The 20,078-nt window shown below is 42.4% G+C and overlaps 1 protein-coding gene across 1 annotated transcript; it reads right to left on the bottom strand.

The window, feature by feature from the left end:
• Nucleotides 1-6,657: 6,657 nt before the first annotated feature.
• On the bottom strand, nucleotides 6,658-14,982 carry LOC311029530 (1-phosphatidylinositol 4,5-bisphosphate phosphodiesterase gamma-1-like). The gene is made up of 5 exons (XM_084034713.1): nucleotides 14,947-14,982; nucleotides 14,711-14,872; nucleotides 13,783-13,871; nucleotides 8,960-9,140; nucleotides 6,658-8,486 (listed from the first exon to the last, which is right to left on the bottom strand). Exons 2-5 carry the CDS (start codon nucleotides 14,769-14,771, stop codon nucleotides 8,482-8,484), a joined length of 336 nt encoding a protein of 111 aa, XP_083890839.1. The 5' UTR covers nucleotides 14,772-14,872; nucleotides 14,947-14,982; the 3' UTR covers nucleotides 6,658-8,481.
• Between the last annotated feature and the right edge of the window lie 5,096 nt (nucleotides 14,983-20,078).

Genomic DNA, 20,078 nt, shown 5'->3' with positions numbered 1-20,078 from the left:
TGTTTGAGTAGTTGTGGGAAACCGGAGCACCCGGTGGAAAACCCACATGGACAAGGGAAGAATATATCATATATACATTTGGGGCCAAATTGGTTTGTTTGAGTAGTTGTGGGAAACCGGAGCACCCGGTGGAAAACCCACATGGACAAGGGAAGAATATATCATATATACATTTGGGGCCAAATTGGTTTTTGGTTGTTTTTTTTAATATTTCACAGGGAGTGTTTTTTTTTTCTTTTCGTATTTTAGTTGTGGGAAACCGGAGCACCCGGTGAAAAACCCACATGGACAAGGGAAGAATATATCATATATACATTTGGGGCTGTAGAAGAAAATGTGTTACCTTACAATTTGTTTTGTTTTAATGTTACTTTCTCTCGGGAACATCAAATGTCTTGCTGAGCTGCATTCATTGTATGTAAGCCTTGTCATGTTGATGAAAAGACCCTTTGAATGTGTCCCCCTTCCTGGACCGTCTCCGAAAAACACCTTCATCTCTCATACATTGATCAAGGCCCGATGAGTGACCCCTGTAGTGACATCGTCAAGCTCTCCCGAGAACGGTCACACCTCAACAGATGTCTCTTCCTCTGCAGAGAGACATGTGTTGATTCAATGCAAATCCACTCATGACGCCTTCCCTTTTGTTTTCTCGACTGTTCTGTATAAATCCAACTCAGCCAGCCCATTCCACAGACTGGATCTTCATAGACGCACTGTGAATTTCTTTTCTCCACTGTCAGTGATTAAACCTCATTTGAACCAGCTACAGAATTGGACCTGAAGAGTTTTCTTCAACAGGGCCAAATTGGTTTGTTTGAGTAGTTGTGGGAAACCGGAGCACCCGGTGGAAAACCCACATGGATAAGGGAAGAATATATCATATATACATTTGGGGCCAAATTGGTTTTTGGTTGTTTTTTTTTTATATTTCACAGGGAGTGTTTTTTTTTCTTTTCGTATTTTAGTTATGGGAAACCGGAGCACCCGGTGAAAACCCACACGACACCCTTATTTTAAAATATTAATATATATCTGTATTATAATTCCTACAATATAGGAATTATGATACAGCATACATTATTTTCCAAATGATACATTTTGGGCCAATTTGGTGTGTGTGTGTGTGTTTGTGTGTGTGTGTGTGTTCTTTCATCAGTGTCTATGTCTCGTGAAGAGCTTTTTAAACCATGGCTTCTTCTTCTTCTTCGGGATCTGGCTCTGAGCGTCGTCCAGCTGGGACCTCAAGGAGCTTTCTGTGTTCTTTAACTCCTCTTCTTTTTCTTGGAGAGCCTGTCTGAGGCTCTCAGTGGCCTGAAGGAGAGATAACTTCTCCTCCTGGTCACTCTTGAGCTGAGCCTCATAGGAAGCTTTGTCTTTCAGGTTCTGCTCTACTAGGGAGTCTCTTTCTTGCCACCATACCAGGCGGTCACTTGTCAACTGTTCTTCAAACTTTTTCTGAAGAGCAGCCACGAGGTTGTTGTGATCTTCGTCCTGCATCTTTAGCTGGGCCAGATGGTTGTTCTGGGATTGTTCCAGCTGTTGGAGGAGCAATTACTTTTCCTGAAAGCGGAGACTCTGAGTTTCAAGCAGATCTTTGGATTCTTTCAGATGTGCTGTGATCCTGCTGGTCTCCACTTTCTGCTGCTCCAGCTGGGCTTGATGGATCTTTGTAGCCTCCTCCTGTTGTGTTCGAAGAGAGGCTACAAACTTCAGCTGGTCGAGGTACTTGACCCGGACTTCTTTCAGCATTACAGTGAGGGATGATCTCTCCTCCTCCATCTGGAAGCGTTCGATCTCCAGATCCTGCTGCGATTTCTTTTTCTCCATCTCAGAGTGGAGACGCTCAGTCTCCAGCAGCTCTTCTGACTTTTTCAGGGCTGCTGCAATCCTGCTGGTCTCCACTTTCTGCTGCTCCATCAGGGCTTGATGGATCTTTGTAGCCTCCTCCTGTTGTGTTTGGATAGAGGCTGCGATCTTCAGCTGGGCGTGGTACTTGTCCTGTGCTTCTTTCAGCATTGCAGCGAGGGATGACTTCTCCTGCTGATCACTCTTGTGCTGCTGCTCGGCCTTTGCTATAGAAGCCACAATGAGTTTCTTCCTCTGCTCCTGCTTGTGGAGCTGAGCCTGATAGGAAGCTTCGTCTTTCAGGTTCTGCTTCACCATGGAGGCTCTCTCCTGCCACCATGCCAGGCGGTCACTCGCCAACTGTTCTTCAAACTTTTTCTGAAGGGTTGACTTCTCCTCCTGACACTGCAGCTGCAGCTCTTCTGACTTTTTCAAGGCCGCTGCGATCCTGCTGGTCTCTGCTGCCTGTACATCAATCTGGACACGTTCGGTCTTCAGTTCCTGCTCTGCTTTCTGCAGATCAGCCATGAGCTTACTAATTGCCTCTGTGTGTTCATTGATTTTGGCCATATAGAAGTCTCTGACAGAGTCCATGTCCTCTTCACTGGGGCTTTTTTGTTGACTTTGTGCCTCTTTCAGGGCCTCTGCCAACCGGCTGGTCTCTGCCTGGCATCTCTCCAGTGTCTGCCTCACCTCAAACTCTTGTTTTTGCAGATAACCAATGACGCCGACGTGGAAATGATAGTATTGACCGGCCTTTCCCAGCTCGCCTGCGAGGAACGATGTCTCCTGCTGCCGCTGGACACGTTCAGAGTTCAGCTCCTGCTCTGCTTTCTGCAGAGCATCCGTGAGATTTTTGATGTTCTCCTTCTGGTCGCAGAGGATTCCCTCAGAGAAGTCTCTGACCAGCTTTGTCCTTGTGCTTTCCTCGTCAGTGCTGGTTGTGTGTGGACTTAGAAGGGAAGCCTGGGGTTTCTCTAGGGCCTTCTTAGTCTCCTCAACCTGATGTTGGAGAGCTCCCTCCACCTTGCTCAACTCTTGTTGTAACTTCTCCACGTTGGTTTTAGCAACTGCAAGGAGCTGCCGTTCAGCACTGAGCTGCAGACTGCTGGCCTCCCTTTCACGTAGAAGGGCCTCTTTCTCTGCCTTCATCATCTGCATCTCAGCATGCTGGTCCTTGTTGATGGAGATCTGCTTCTGCAGATCTCTCTGAGCTTTTTCCAAACAAGCCTGGGGTTTCTCCAGGGCCTTCTTAGTGTCCTCAACCTGATAGTAGAGAGCTCCCTTCACCTCCCTCAACTCTTGTTGTACCTTGTCCATGTTGGTTTTAGCAACTGCAAGGAGCTGCCTTTCATCACGTAGCTGCAGACTGCTGGCCTCCTTTTCACGTAGAAGGGCCATTTTCTCTGCCTTCATCTTCTGCATCTCAGCATGCTGGTCCTTGTTGATGGAGATCTCCTTCTGCAGATCTCTCTGAGCTTTTTTCAAACATACAGATGGAGGAGGGCCCTTTTGAGCCAGAGCTGTATTCAGCTGGGCTTTCAAGTCACTTATCTCCATTTGCATCTGTTTGTTATTGTTGCATTCTTGAGTCTGATCAATGAAACGCTCCATCAGGTCTTCATCGACTTCAAGAAGAACTCTCCCTTTTATTTTGCTGGAGATGAGTCTCGCTTTGTTGCCCAAAGATTGTACGTCTGCCTCCAATACATTGTGATACCAGTTCAATGGGGTGTCACTTTCAATATCCATCAATTCCATCTCTATGTCGCGCTGAACCAAGGTGTTCTTGTTCTGGTAGTTGCTCTGTGCACTTTCAATCACCACAACTTTGTCTCTGAAGTAAATAGTAAGTTGTATAAAGAACAACATTGGGCATTTCTACTTATAGACTTCCACTTGCTTTGATCTGTGATGTCATCAGGACATCAAAGATTCCATGGTCTTTGATCTCATGGTCTGATGACATCACACATTCTGTGCTTTTAAACCTGTTCTAGGTGACATGTTCTGTGGTTGCTATTGGATACTGGTTTCATTTGTTGTTTTTTAAATTACCTTATTTGAAGTGTTGATGCACCTACAATGTTAGCCTAGCCTAGCACCCAGCTACAATATTAGCCTAGCCTTACACCCAGCTACAATGTTAGCCGAGCCTTACACCCAGCTACAATGTTAGCCTAGCCTAGCACCCAGCTACAATGTTAGCCTAGCCTAGCACCCAGCTACAATGTTAGCCTAGCGTAGCACCCAGCTACAATGTTAGCCTAGCCTCGCACTAGCAATCAAGGTTTTCAGTGATTTTAAAGGAATCAATAGAACTGATGTGTGATGTGGTCCCTTCATCCAGAGGTATGTGAAGAGTTTTCTGCAGCAACTGTAGATGGCCTGCTGCGTCGTTTAGGTATATACCTTCATAAGTATATTTGTCTAGTATATAACAACAGTAAATGCACAGCAAAATACCCATGTCTATAAGGCTGCATCTTACAGGAGTGAACCATGACTGTGAGAAAGTCCTGTCATGGTTCATTATTCAGTGACTGGAGGTTATTTTCTTTACATTTGTGCTGAGAAAACATTGGTCGAGACTGTTTCTTTGGATTCACAGTTTAGTTGATTTCAAGCTGATTAAAGCAGTTTTTAGCAGGTTAGAGTACCTGTTCTCATTTTGGAAATGAGTTTCAGCAGTTTACTTATCTCTCTTCTCTCTGGCCACCGAATAGAGCCTCAACCATCCATCCATCCATCGTCTACCACTTTATCCTGTATTCAGGGTCACGGGGGGGCTGGAGCCGATTCCAGCTGACATTGGGCGAAGGCAGGGTTCATTCACCCTGGACAGGTCGCCAGTCAATCGCAGGGCCAACTAGAGCCTCAACCAACCTTTGAAAATGTACAATATACAAGGTGTTCAGCACAACAATTATCATATCCTGCCGTTATCAATAGTTTGTCATTCTGTTGCACTGGATTACCCTTTAGTTGTGAGGTGTTCTATATTTACAGAGTGTGTCCAGAAGATAAACGAGCAGACATTACAGAACCTGCGTTTCCCTATTACTCTGGAGGAAAGGTCCAGTAACTAATAATCTACCACCAGCAGAACATTGTGTCTCTTGTTAATGGAAAGCAGCCATTCTTGTTCTTTTTTTTTGGGGGGGGGGGGGGGGGGGGTTTGACAATAATCATCCATTATGCGTTCTCCACCTGCTCAAAGTCTTGTTAATTTTTATCTTTGTGCGACCCACCACAGACTTTACAGCATCAGGTTCTATAACCCATGGAGGTGATTATGTTGATGCTGGTTTGATCATTTAACTGTTTGTACTTCCCTTATGCCATTTTTTTTAAATATTGCTTGAATTTCTGTACTTTATAGAGAGAAATATAAACATCTGGCAAGTTGTTCAGATCTGTCTGTGGCTCTGCTACATACTGTGTATGTAGGTGTCTTTAGCACCATATTTTGCCAGTGACTCACAAGGTGAAAACAATACAAAAAATGTCATAACACACAGTTTAGTATGTCATCAAAATCTATGTCATAAAAACTCATATAAAAATATAAAAACTCGAATAAAAGATTTGCAAAATATTATGCCATTTAAAAAGGTCATACATCATGTAAAATTCTACAAAGAATATATCAAAAATGTAATTGAAAAAGGTCATGGTATAATATGTGTAGTATGTCATTAGTCATAGTATGTCAAATGTCATAAAAAAAACTTCCAAACTAAATGCGCCAATGTCCACGTGGATGTATCGCTATGGCTCGCCTATGTGTCTCAGGTGAAGTTGCTGGATCCCGTATGGTTGGGACAGATCCTTTTATGAGGGTGTGTGTAACAGTGGTGTTTCACAATGTCGTCGCTCAGACCGAGACACGCAAATTGCTCTATCTCACCACAGGACACACCGAACTTCACCTCGGTGATTATTGCCCTCTCTCAGGTATCTCCTATCATCGCGCAGAGGAGTTCGGCCTGTGCAAATGACTCCCTCCATTATGACAGGAGATTAATCTGAACAGCCTGTAGAAGCGTCGTTGTACCAGACGGTGGACTGCAGAGACACCATGCAGGAGTCGCTTATTTTCCTCACCCTGGGAGTTGGCAGGCTCAGGGAGGACCAGTTTATAGGTGTAGAGACCAGAGAAAACCTGTTTTTCATAATATGGGACTTTAAAGTCATAGTATAGTGTAATAACTGTTTTTTATATAGTGTAGAAGGCTATGTCATAAAAAGTCATAGTATTACATAAATAGTCATAGTTTTACATAAAAAGTAGTGCTACTTTTTATGTAAAACTATAATGACTTTTTATGTATACTATAGGATGTCGTAAAAACTCATAGGGTAGTATGTCATATAAAAGGTCATAGTATAATATGAATAAGTAATTGTATAAGATTCAGAACCGTTAAAAAGTAAATTATGTCATAAAGTCATGGTGTAGGATGTTGGGAAAATGTCATGGTTTATAGTATGTACTATGGTTTAGTGGCTTAAAATGTCATTTTATAATATATTGTTTCATACAAATCAATAAAGTGTATTTCATAAAATATGAAAAAGTTATAGTTTGTCATTGTAAGTCATAGTATAGCATTGAATTATTTCTCTACAGACGGAGACATCTTAATTTCTAAGGCCTTTACAAACAGTCTGTCCCAGTAACTCTGGCTTTAACCCTTTCCACTGTACTTTCCTGCTTACTTGCTGCTGCTGGTTTTAAGTCACATTTCAAACAGACGGTGCAGACAAGCGTACATGAAAAAGCTTTATTAAATGAAAAATATACGGAGAGAAAACAACTCGAGTCAAATCACCTCAAACACAACGGTTGTAGGCCAAGGAGACGACCTTTGCATAGAAGTCTCCACCCAGTGCTACTGCAGGAGGGGACAGAGAGGTCCGATGTCTTTGGGGACATTTAAAGGGACGCAATGCTAATTTAGACAAACAGCGTCTTCAATCTGATGAGCATTCTCATAGGATGTTCTTCTCTATCTATTAAAACAGAATCTGCATCGGTTTCATAAAGTTGTACACAATGAGTTTGGGGCTCCAATTGAGCCACATCTGTTGGTTCGAGCCAGATGAGAAGTAAGAGTGCTTTGCTAGTTTTCTGTGCTAGCCCTTGTTTGTCGTTTTCATGCAGGTCCTCTACAGGGGGCACTGTGAGGATGGTCTCCCTCCCCCCACCTGCCGTGATTGTGCCTCTCGAGGATAGGTCGTACATTTAGAGCCCTTTGAGGATGTATTTAAAGACTTTTTTATTTTAAGACCACAGCTCATCCAGTTTGTGCTCCCCCAGGTAGAACACCCCCCCCCCCCCCCCCCCCCTTCGAAAAAAAAAAAAAGACATCATCATCTGGAGGAACAGGCTTCAGTTTAACAAATCCTTTAAACCCATATCATGAGAAGTGGTCTGAGCCAAACAAGTGGCTTCCTCTAGTGTGTTAGTAGTTTTCCCTTAAAGGGCCAATATTCCAGTTGTAGAGAAAGTTTTCTTTTACTTTATTTTTAGTAGCGTAACAAACTCTACAAAGCGCAAGATCAAAGGCACATGATACATTTTTTTGCAGTTTGCCCACTGCTCACTTTTTTCATCCACATAGTTTAATTCCATCCTGTTATATTACCCGAGTTTTCTTCTCCCTTAATATCCATTTTCTTCTTCCTAAAGACCAAAACACAGTAAGAGCCAACTTGATGAGCTTTGAACTCCGGTTCGTTTTTGTGTAAAGAAGCACCGATGGGGGCTGTCACGATTCAACTTCACTTTTATATTTTGAAGTCACAATTCAATTCGCTGGGCCTAATCAACTGAGCTGAATAAAACCTAATCATGAAGACTGATTTTTGTTTGTAATTGAGAGAATTTTCTCAAAGTATACATTTTTATATTAATTTTTGTTGAGGCAGCAGTTGGCCTGGTGTACATTTGGATAATTAGCTCATATTACATTAAGCTTCTAAAATGTTATCAGATCTACCCATCACCATTAGAACTGCAACTAACTATTATAAAATAATAACGAGAATAATGGACTAAATGATTTGTTCCATGAAATGTGAGAAAGTAGTGAAATGCCTGTTAATATATCCTAAAGCTTAAGGAGGCATCTTCAAAAAGCTTGTTCTTTCTTTCCAACAGTCCAAACTCAAAATGATCAAATGTTGATATTCTTGCATGAAAATCACTTGAACATTTAAAACCTATCAACTAGATGTTCCAGCTCTAATCATCATCGTGAAATTCAGAAAGCTGACAGTCCATCTCTTTTTGTCTGTATTATTTCCACGTAAGCAGCAGAAAAAACCCATCTGACTCTTAATGTGTTTCAGTCCATAACTGATTGTTTTCATAGCTTAGTTTTGTGATTCATTTTAGAACATTGATAAACTTCTCTTTGTGTTTTTTGTTCTGCTGCTAGTCCAGCACGGTCCTATAAAGTCTCACATGTTATTGTGAAAGAACCTTATTCCAGTTATACCGTAAATGGATTGTCTGGTGGCGGCGAGTTTCAGGCAGCGGTTGTATATCGCCATCTGGTGGACAGGAGGATTAGCTGCGCTTTGCTGTCACCTGCTGCCTCAGCTTCTCTCTCCTCTTCTTCTCTGTCAGCCTGGAAAAGCAGAAAGAAAATATGAGTGTGTCTGCTGTCATCCCAAGCCTGCGTTTGTGAACATTTGTTGATCTTCAGATGTCAAAATTCTTCTTCTTCTTCTGTCTAATTTCATACGACTCACTTTAAAACTGAACAGGCCTCTAGAAGACAGCATGACCGTTGACAGGTTAAAGAAAGTTGATTTAATTAAATTAATTATTTATTTAATCAGGCCCTGTGATAGACTGGCGACCTGTCCAGGGTGAACCCTGCCTTCGCCCAATGACAGCTGGGATCGGCTCCAGCCCCCCCGCAACCCTGAATACAGGATAAGCGGTAGACGATGGATAGATGGATTATTTAATCAGACCAATCATAATTTTCATATTTTTTTTATTTTTTTTATTACGTTCTTGAATACAGGCTTCTTGTCTGAATCTTTATGGTCAGTGTGTGTGTGTGTGTGTGTGTGTGTGTGGTGTGATGGTTACCTGCGGTTTCGAGCCTCCACCAACTCAGTTGATCCTGAGCTGCCCGGAGCTCCTCCACACTCCGCTGGTAGCCGAGGTCCCCGGAGCCCGACCTCTCCTGGAGAGAAACCTGGTTGGACAGCTCGCTGGTGCGATCACGCAGCCGCTGGATGGACATGTACAGGTTCTCATCGTCTTCCTCCTGCAGCCACAGCGAGGAACAGAGCAACACAAATGATTTTCATTTATTAACTTTCAGTAGATTGAATATATCTCTCCGTCTCTCTTCATAGACATAAAACACTGCATGAAAAGTCGGATTTTCGTCCCTGTAAACGCCCGGAAATCTCCCTAATTTTCGGGAGTTGACGACAGTTTACAGGCTGCGAACGCCGCGTTCGTCTGTGCCGAAAATTGTCGAAAACGAACCACAGCGAAGGCTCTAATTAGCATATGAATAGCAGCGAAACCGCGCCTGGCCAGAGATGGCTTGAATATCCTCACTCAGGATTGGATGAAACCACTAGTTTTAAACAAGTATAATCGCTCGTGATTGGTTGGCAGATCTGGTCATTATAAATGTAAAGCCAACCCACGTTGGCAGATCTGTCACTATTGGTCAACCTGATGAGTCATTATAAATGTAAACCCCACCCCCGTTGGCAGATGTGTTACTATTGATCACACTGGGTCTTTTAAACAAGAATAATCACTAGTGATTGGTTAGCAGATCTATCACTATATATATATACATATATATATATATACACACACACATATATGTTTATATATATATATATATATATATATATATATATATATATATATATATATATATATATATATATATATATGTATGTATATTTATACATATATATACACACACATATATATTTTTTTATTTTATATATTTATAAATATAAATATGAATGAATTTATTGAGGAAAGGAAAAATTGCCAGGAGGAAGTATTCAAAGAAAGAGCTTTATTGACAACACAACACACAACTGTACAAATTTTCCCACACAACAAACAAATGAACTGGCGACATTCTGTCCGAATTTGGTCAATTTTACAGCCGCCTGCGGTGTGTGGCCCTGTACTTAGGAGTCTTCTCTAATCGCGACTGTAGAGTCGCACAGAGCTCGGTGAGCTCCTGGCTACGAGAGGATGGAGGTCGCACAATCCATCCAGACACCCCGCCAACGACGCCGTCCTCCTCATCAGACATCATGTCTGTGGTGGCGCACTTCCAACGGTCCACCTCATCGCCAGCAAGCACACTCCGTCTCGCTTCCAGCAGCTGTAAAACAATCAATAAAGACAATCAGTACTGCGCGATGCACTGCGCATGGACACAACACATCTATTAATGCACCTGAAAAATAGGTTTAGGTAGGTTTGGTCACATTGACCAAAAACGGATCTAATAAATCTAATAAGTCTTACCCTCTTTCTCCTGGAACGACTCCGAGCTGACCTCTCCGATGCGAGATCAGGCTGTGTGTGTCTGAAGCTCCTGCGTACCGTTTCATAGTATGTCTTACAGGCAGCTGGAAAACAATTAAATGAGTGGTATGAATAAGAAAACTTAAGTCACAGTAAAATTAAAACAAGGAAGAAGAAAACAGTAAAAGTTACTTACACACAATTGCGTCACTATCAGCGTCATAGAAATCCGGACTTGCGGACAAAGCTCCGAGCAAGTAAGAGGTCACAGCTTCGTTATGAGGCGAGGTTCGTCTGTGAAAACAAAATGAACAGTTAAGATCGGTATCTACTGTTAACGCATCTTTTTCCTTATACAGCAGAATGAAAGCATATTCTTTAAATCTCACCCTTGCTCCGGTTCGTAGCGCCTACAATTCGTCTCCGAGTTGTGAAGACGGTGTACTGCTTCCTGTAAAAGACCAACAACATACACTTAACAAAGCAACTTAACGTTACACTGGTTCCTCTCTCTTGTTCTTTTACAAGGGTACTATGCTACTTTTAGCTTGGACTATTAGCTTTTAAGCTACTTGTAGCTTGGGCTTGCTTTGCTAATTTTAGCTTAGCTAGCAGTCACCGAACATATTCTTACCGCAATCTTGGGATTGTTCACCCGTCTTCTCTTCTTCGAGTTAACATTAGTCTCTTTAAGGAAGGACTTCTGTCTTTCAAGGCGTTCCACGGAGAACCTCGTCCACTGCTTACTAACAGAACAGATGGGTTCCATGTCTATAGTTCCACGGTGGTGATGGGGGTGACAGCGACGAAGCCCAGCCACTCCAGCAGTCCTGGGACATCCTCAGAGTCTCCAGCAGTCCTGGATATAAGAATTATAACATTTAAACCACATTTTCTTAAGTGAAGCCTCTCAGAGCAGCATTCCTCCTGCCAGATAACTTCTCCTCATCGTTCCCCCCGCTGAATGAGGCGCCCGGTGTCTGCATCCATCCCTTTAACGGACAACGGTGCACGGCGTTATTAATCACCGTTAGTAAATATATAACCACGGTTTAACATAAGCACTATATTATTAGTTATCGTCGGTAAAAACGGCACATTTGCCGCTTCGCCTGTGCTCGCTAACCCCTATGGTAAATTACCGTCAGTAGGCTAGCCGGCTGGCAGGACCTTCGATTCGTAACGTTAACGTACAATGCCAACAACAATAAAGTAACGTTCATTATCAATACGATTTAAAAGTCAGCTGGAAACATAAAAGTCATGTTACAGTATACTTACATGTGTACGCGGTTTGTGTCGGGCTGTCGCCAGAATCACCGCAGTCGTCCGCCATTATCCAAAACTTTTCAGAAGTCAGACGAGCCGCAATGCATTTTGGGAAGTTGAGTAGATTTAGCAAGATCCGCTGTATACTCAGAAATTCTTGCCAATGCAGTATACATCCGGGCATTTCTCGCGTACACAAATTCACATACTATTGTATGTGAACGCACTACGTACTCAAATTTACGTCACAATTAAGTACGAGTAGGACGTTAGTATGGCATTTCGAACACAGCCGAGATCTATGATCTATGAACCCATCCTTGACCCTCTAGCAGAACTACGACCAGCCATTATAAAGCAGTTTATAGTTGTTAATGTTGTGTCAAAAGGTACTGCATTTAAACATGTTATTGCGCAAGTTTCCTGGCTTCATCCCCATCCGGACAGACATTTTTATGGAAAGCCAATAGAAGTTTGGAGCTTGCAGGGAACTAGGGTTGCACGGTATACCGGTACTAATTTGGTACCGGGGTACTGAGGCATTTAAAACGGTACTATATTGCATTTGGACGGGACCGGTACTTGCAGCGCCGCCGGCAGCGCCCGCAACAGCGCGGCGAACTCGCCGCGTGACGTCACCGCGTTGTAACTACAGCTGAGAGGACGAGGAGCGAGCCGCAGCTTGGGGAGATAAAAAGAAAAAGCAAGCAAGCCGGAGGAAACGGCTAGCAAGTTAGCAAGCAGCGTGGACTGGAACAACAAACGGAGCAGGAGGAAAGCTTGGAGAGAGAAAGAGAGAGAGAGAGAGAGAAAGAGAGCGCGCGCGCGCGCGAGAGAGAGAAAGAGAGAGAGCGAGAGAGAGAGCGAGCGCGAGAGAGAGAGCGAGAGAGCGCGCGAGAGAGAGAGAGAGAGAGAGCGCGAGCGAAGCACGGAGAGAACGGCTGCTGCAACCGTCATCACGCCGCAACTTGCGGACAAACCAGCGCCGCGACGTGCGATATGGCCGTACTTTAGCTAAAAACAAATGCGCAAAGCGAGGCAGTTAACGCCGATGCACCACTGTGTAAACGGTGTTTAAAACATGCTAACGGCGGAAACACCTCCGACTTAGCCAAACACTGAGGACAGGCCCTCAGACCTGCACACTGAGCTCAGGGAACGACAGGTCATTTACTCAGGAAAAAAAGCCACATTCAGTGCTAAAAGCAAGCGCCACCGCCCTTCACTCTTAACAAAAGTAGCTCTGGAAGAAGAAAAAAAAGAGCTGGTTTATTTATATTATTATATTTTATATTATATTATTGTTTTTATATTTTAACATTTTTAAAATTGTGTGCATTAGAAAAGCTTGTCTTTGTGGTATTTTATTTTGTTTGCTGATTAATATGTTATTGTTCTAAGATTTTCTATTAAAATAAAGTCAGTAATGACATTTTTTGGATTCACTTTTTATTTGAAAAAGTATCGAAAAGTATCAAAGTACCGAAACACATGTTGGTACCGGTACCAACATGTTGGTATCGTGACAACACTACAGGGAACAGACACGTCATACCCAGCATCATTTCTGCCTGTTGAGCGCATTGCTGGGAGATGTGTGGTTAACACATCCACTGTGCATTTAAGCAAGACCAAAGAAAGGGTCACTGTAGTCATGCCACTATGCACAGTGGTTGAGCTCTAGGAGACTTTGATGTTGTTTGCATGAATGTACATTTTACCTTTGTGGCAAAGCCTGATTAAAAGTAATTGTTGAAGCAAATTGTTTTGTGTATCTTTGAATGAAGATGAAATGAAGTTATATCTTTGAATGAAGATGAAATGAAGTTAACACCTTTCAGAAAAATGTCACCTGGGGGAAAACTCCCCCTGCTACCCTGATTTGCATTTGTATAGCTCACAGCATTTTCATTTACATGTTAAAGCCTCCCCTAGGATTACGGGGAGGGGGGTCATGGGGGGACAACTGCCAAGCAAGGCCCACGTCAATTCCCGGCAATTTACGTCAGTTTTCGGTGTTTCCTGCAAATTGCCGTTTGCAGTCGTAAACCTGAACTTCCACGGCAATTTACAGGGCCGCTAACTGATGAAAATCCCACTTTTCATGCAGTGAAATACTGGTTTACCTTTGCATTGACAATCTCTATGTGGACCAGTAGTGACACCAACTCCAGCTCCTCACTGTAGCTGTTCTTCAGAGGGATACTCCTGTAGCCTGACAACACACCACACAACCAAGTCAACACCTTGAATTCACACAAATATTTCAACTGAAATATCCAGGATGTGAAACGGATTCAGCAGGAGAAACAGGTTATAAAGACAGAAGATATAGTCCAACCTTACAAATCAGTGTAAGTGAACCAATAAATCACTTGGTACACCGGTACTTTAAAACCTGGGCCCTATGGGTAAATTACTAATGGGTACAAAACGTCGGGTGTTGGTCTAGTAGGAATTTGGTCCATGTTGTCTCAGCCACAACATGAGCTGCACTGTCGGCTTATTTTTCGGGCAACTTTGACCGGCAATGTAGGTCAATTAAAAGTGCTCTGATCGTTGACCTGCCTCTCGCACCTTCATACCTAACAGGGTGAATTAAGGACCAGCGTTGGTGGTTGTTGAATAAGTTGAAAGGGGGTGCTGGTATGGCTCAGCGGTAGAGTTGGCGCCCTGCGTACCGAGGACGAGTCCTCACCGCAGCAGCCCCGGGTTCGAATCCGACGGGCGGCTCATTCTTCAGTCATCCCCATCTCTCTCTCTCTCTCTATAAAAAAAAGGGAAAAATGGCCCCAAAAAATATGAAAAAAAAAAAAAAAAGATTAACCAAGGAGGCTTTTGTGAGTTATAATTGGTTTGTGTCAAGTTCAAATTAAGTGTGTTTTACAAACTGTAAAGATACTTGTTTTGTATTTGGTGATAGCAATATAATTATTTTGTTTATGGTGGAACAAAAGTGTCTCTCTGCAGGCATCCTTTACTCACTGTCACCATCATTAAAAAGCAAAAGCAGGATGTGTGCACCTTCAGTAGAGAGCCGGGGGTTACATTCACCTGTTCGTAGCAGACGGACTGGGTACGTGGCCTGTGCCAGGAAGTTAGGATCACTGAACATGTCCTCCTCGTACACGGTGAAACACAGAAAGGAGAAGCTGGGGTTGTGGATGTCAAACACAAACTGCTTCTGCACCCACACTGGATTCAGACCGTTATCAGCTGGCAGGGTCAGGAGGAAATGGTCAGTGCACATATTACTACATGAACGTACGTCACTTGTGGCCACGTCTTACCTACGACGTCAGTCTTGCATTTGCAGCCGTCATAATCAGATCACATTTTTGTAGCTGATACTGATGTAGAACACATTGACCATGATATCTTAAAGGACATGCAAGCCACAACACCAGACACTGAGAGAACACTGTGGCGAGACAAAGGAGCAAAACAAACAGACGATGCCATCTGGAGATGACCTGAGGTTAAGCCCATCCTTTCTAAAACCCTCTATCGATTTGCAGCTATTTTGAGCCATGGAATTACCCATGTCTCAACAGGAGGGATCTATGGATCTATGGATCTATGGTGGCAATGATAAGTAAATGTTTTACAACATATGGATTTCAGTGTTTCCCCTAGAATTTTTTTCAGGCCCGGTGGTACCCACCGAAAAAACCCTAAACAGACGAGACATGTGGGATGGTGTATTGGTGCAGTTGGATTAAGTCAGGTGGCACAGCAAGCAGTCTGCAATTCTGCAATTATTATATTTGCATTCAACATTTTTGTTCAACCTGAGTGTATTCAAGGTTTTCAAGGATTAAAGGAGAGAGTGACTTATTAAGGTGCCGGTTGATGGAAATGATCCAAAATTAGGGGCCGGAAAAATATGGCTGGAAAATGAGGAGCATCACATTAATAGCTACAGATACTTTTATACGTTATAAAACATTATAACGACATATGAGTGCATATATTGTCTTATTTTATCAAGTAAAATATAAGTTATAGGTTTACTCAACAGCCTAATAGTTCATAGAAATTCAGGTAGAAATAGGTTAACTCAGAGTTCCACAGCTTATCAAAAAACAATCCTTATTTTATTAGGCTGCCTATGGCTTGATGTTGTTTTTAAGGAGCGCCGTCTCTGCATATATTTCTCAACAACACTCGACCTGCATCAGCGAATGTGCGCACGAGCGGATCTGTGCGAGCAGGCAGCGCGAGGAAAGCGGATTTTGGACGGAGACACAGCGGCATTTTTCTTATAAATGCACCGGTCCGGTTCCGGTACCGGTCCGGTTCCGCTCACACCACGAGTCTGAAGAGTGCAACAGCTTTGAAAATACAGTGTCAACTTTCCGTGTTTTCAAAGTAGAAAGCGGCATCGTGGTGGTTTAACGAGGCAGGGCGGCATCAGAACAACATCAAGCGCATAAAGTACGCGAAGAAGAACGTAGCAGGAGCGCGCGGCGAGGATTGTTGTGGCCGCGCGTCTTGCGGAGCAAGTCTACTGTGCTGCACGGAGGCGCTCCTCATGTAAATGATTATTGATTTATGAATGAATTGATAGGTGGCTTATTTTTGGCGTATTGATTTGTTTTTTTTGGCCTGGCGGCAGGTCTCGCCAGGCCTGTACAATGGTAGGGGAAACACTGGATTTCAAAATTACTCTAAAAATGTTTGTGCATCCTGTTTGATTTGATCCAAGCACAACTCGCAAGGAAGAATGAGACCTAAAAGAGGAGCGTTCCCGAAAGCTGAATATCCATTCCAAACAATATGCATGGACTTCATCGAACTAAACAAATCAGAGGGGAAGAAATACTGTCTGGTAAAGAGAGTTTCAAAATGGGTTGAAATCACACCAACAGCAACAAACAACGCTATAGTGGTCGCAAAAATCTTTGCTACCACAGGCTCCCAGCACCTGATCCAGGACCAGTGGAAGAATATGAAAAGTAGGTACAAGACTATCTAATCACACTACTAGTTCATTAGTACTACTATGATCAGTCTGACCTGTAACTGGATGGTAATGGGCTCCACATGTAAGGTGTCCTTGTAAAAAGGGTCAAAGCCGTCGTCCCTCATGACATCAGGCTGCAGGACGAAGCCACTGGCACCTCCCAGCATGAACAAGGCCTGGTTCAGCTGCATGGGCTTATCTACACACACAGTCACCTTCATATTTATTCACTTGTTTGTCTCACAGCTGACATCCTCAGTGTTAAGAGCCTGTTGCTGCAACATGTGACAGATGTTGTCCAGGATGAGTCCATCAGAGGATGCAAAGGCTGAACCTGGCTACCCTTCCCAAGTCCAAACCCACTAATGGGGCTTTTCCATAGTCACGGCACGGCGCGTTTTTTTTACATTTCCACTAGGGTTGGGCTTAGGGTTAGGGTACTTGTTTTGTAACCCCTCGGCCCTGGTTCCATGCAGGCCGAAGCTCCACTTGAACGTGACGCCAGCTGACTGCCTTACACGGATTGGCCAACGAGTGTCGTCACTGCAAGCATCATAAGTGCGACGTCCGACCAGACTGTAAAGACAACTCAACCCCGGCATTTTTAAAACTGGCTGCTCTGTGACAACACGTAACCCGTCATACTCGAGAAAAATGGAATCGCAGATGTTGTGATGGTGTTATTGTTTTCTTCCCGGTTTTGTGCGTGCGTCGCGCGTAAGTGACGTCACGGCAGTTTCGCAGCCGTGGTATGACGACCCCACCCACGTCGAGGAGATACTATGGAGGTACTAGTTGTAATGGAAAAACACCCAAAACCGGCTGTGCCGTGCCGTGACTGTGTAACGGAAAAACACCATAAGATCCAAAGGGGCACACTGGATCCAGTAAGGTAAAACATTTGAACAGTCATCAGGAGGACATTGAAAAAAGATTGTTTGATTTCCTACCCTTTTATCCATATCTTGATTATTATGATACAATATATTTTATTGATCCATTTCCCTTCATTATAGGCAAATGTGATGATTAGTGTTGATTTGTTAATCATGTGTAACCCAGATCTCTAGTTTGAGGATAATAAACTATTTACTAAAATAAGACTGGGCTTGAGTTTGTACCGAAACAGGGAAAGATTATTATTAGGATCTCAGGAAAATATCTTAAATTAATCTAAATTTTCTCAAGGTTTACTAATTAAATTTCAAGGACCACCACAACTGTGTTTTAGAGACAAAACCTTCACAGGTGTTTATTTACAAGGGATAAATAAATAAAATTGGTGTTAGCTCTTCTCTCAGGAAGTGAAATATAAAAATAAAATAAATGCACAACATGTATGTAAATGATGAATGATGAAATGTGAATTTTTTAAATGCAAAAATAAAATACAGGGTCCCTTTAATTGCTTTAAACCTGTACCATATGTACTCTCAATGTTCCCTTTAATTTACTTTAGTAATTAAATAAAATCTCTACCTTTCACAGGTTTCTGAAACACAAAACAAAAAAACAATCCCTACAAACTTAAACACATTCACATTTATCACATGTGGGCCCACACCAAAAAAGATCAACTCAAAACTCTGTTGCAGGCCTGTGATGACAATCGGGTGCGGTGAGGCCTTAAAACTGTTATGGCCGCTTCACTCGGTCAAGAGCAGAAAATAAAAGCACGTGCATTGTCATGTTGGTTCGATACTCACGGATCCAAATGAGGGTCAAAGGGGATAGCCGGGGTAAATAAAGGCAAGGCAGTCACAAATGGGGATGGCAGTCACTAGTCCAATCACACAGCAGCTCACAACGAAAATCCCGGGAAGAATAAAACAGCAGGGTCCATCCACCAGCAACCGTCTCAATCTCTCTCTCTCTTCATAGCTTCCGTCTCCTTTAATTACATGAACTCCGTTGAGCCATAATATCATCACTCTATATCATATTGATTTAACGTTAGCCCAGTTTAGCATTTAGAAATCAGCAACACGCTGAAGTTTATGCTACGCTAGTTAGCGGGTGGCTAAATGCATTACACTCCGGTCTTTTCCACTACAACATTAAGTTACAGCTCAATACATCATGGCATATACATTATATTCACCTTCAGCGAGTCACATAGAAAAGCAATAACAGGACCACGGGTAGTCAACCTCGATAACTCCTCAATGTTTCCCACTCTGAACTCCGGACGATAGCTTTCTGTTCGATAGTGTCTCTCCTGCCGCATGCTCCTACGCATCGCAATAACATGCACCAATTAGCCCCACCCCTTACACAGCGAATACATTCTGATTGGCTCTTGAGCTCGATAACAACCAAAGACAAAACAGAAATTAAATTGACACGACAGGTAACAGGTTAGGTTACGCACGTAAACACTGCTTTCATCATCTCAGATCAGTTATGTTATCAATTCAAATGAACTTAAAGACCTTCATATTTTATTTACCCTTTTGAACTGTAAATAATCTATTTTATTAAACTGTAGATTAGAGCTATACTTTTATACAGCACTAATTTTCAACATTTTAAATACCTCAAACTATATTTATCATGAACTTTTTCCTCTTTATATTATGAATTATTTAAAAAACAACTCATATTTTTTACAAAATTTTTATGCACTGTAACCTATATGAATTTTATACAGGGCTACATTTGTATTACCAACTTTGTGTAACTTTTGAAATTGTTTTGTAGATTGATGATGATCTTGAATTTATTTGTCAATGTGTGAATGATTCGTAATGCGCTGTGATTTCATAGCGCTGTCCATGGTGATGAAATGAGCCTCGGTGTCTGTGTCTGCAGCGTCACGGGGTGACATTCTGGGTGACATTCTGGGTGACCTAATTTTATATTTCCAGATTTTGGCTTTAGAGTATGTTTGTTTAATTTCAACTATGTAGCGTGAATGGCTTTCCGAAGTTACTGTTGAGAATATTTCTTGTTGCGGAGATTGTTATTGACGTTATGGTCTATTTGTTTACATCCTTGTCATCGTTCATTAAAATTGCACTTGTTAATCCCTTTCAATTCATTGTACTGTTGCTTTTTTCCCAACGATTTCTTTTCTCTGCGGTGAGGTGAAGGCCCAGCTGTAGTGCTCATGGTTCGCCACTGGTTTTTATAAATATAATGACATGATCATCTCAAATGAGGTTTCTTGTTTCCATTCATCTCATATTGACTTCCAACATGTGAAGTTTGTACATCCATTGTAGACTAAACTCTAGTTGGATTTATGATCTTTGCCAAATGTGTTATTGTTTTTTAAAAATGTGAAGTAGAATTTGAGCTGCTGGTCTCTCAGTTCCATACTACTGTACTTTAAAGCAGATTTTAGAATGGAGTTCATTCAGAAAAGTGCTTAATTTGATTTCATTGTTAATTATTGTGTACGTAAACTAAAAGACACTTAGGTAAAGGTGAAATGGACAATTTTTTATTTTTTCA

Source organism: Eutrigla gurnardus, assembly GCF_963514095.1.
Source record: "Eutrigla gurnardus genome assembly, chromosome: 19".
NCBI lineage: Eukaryota > Metazoa > Chordata > Actinopteri > Perciformes > Triglidae > Eutrigla > Eutrigla gurnardus.
This window is presented reverse-complemented; position numbering and strand designations above follow the sequence as displayed.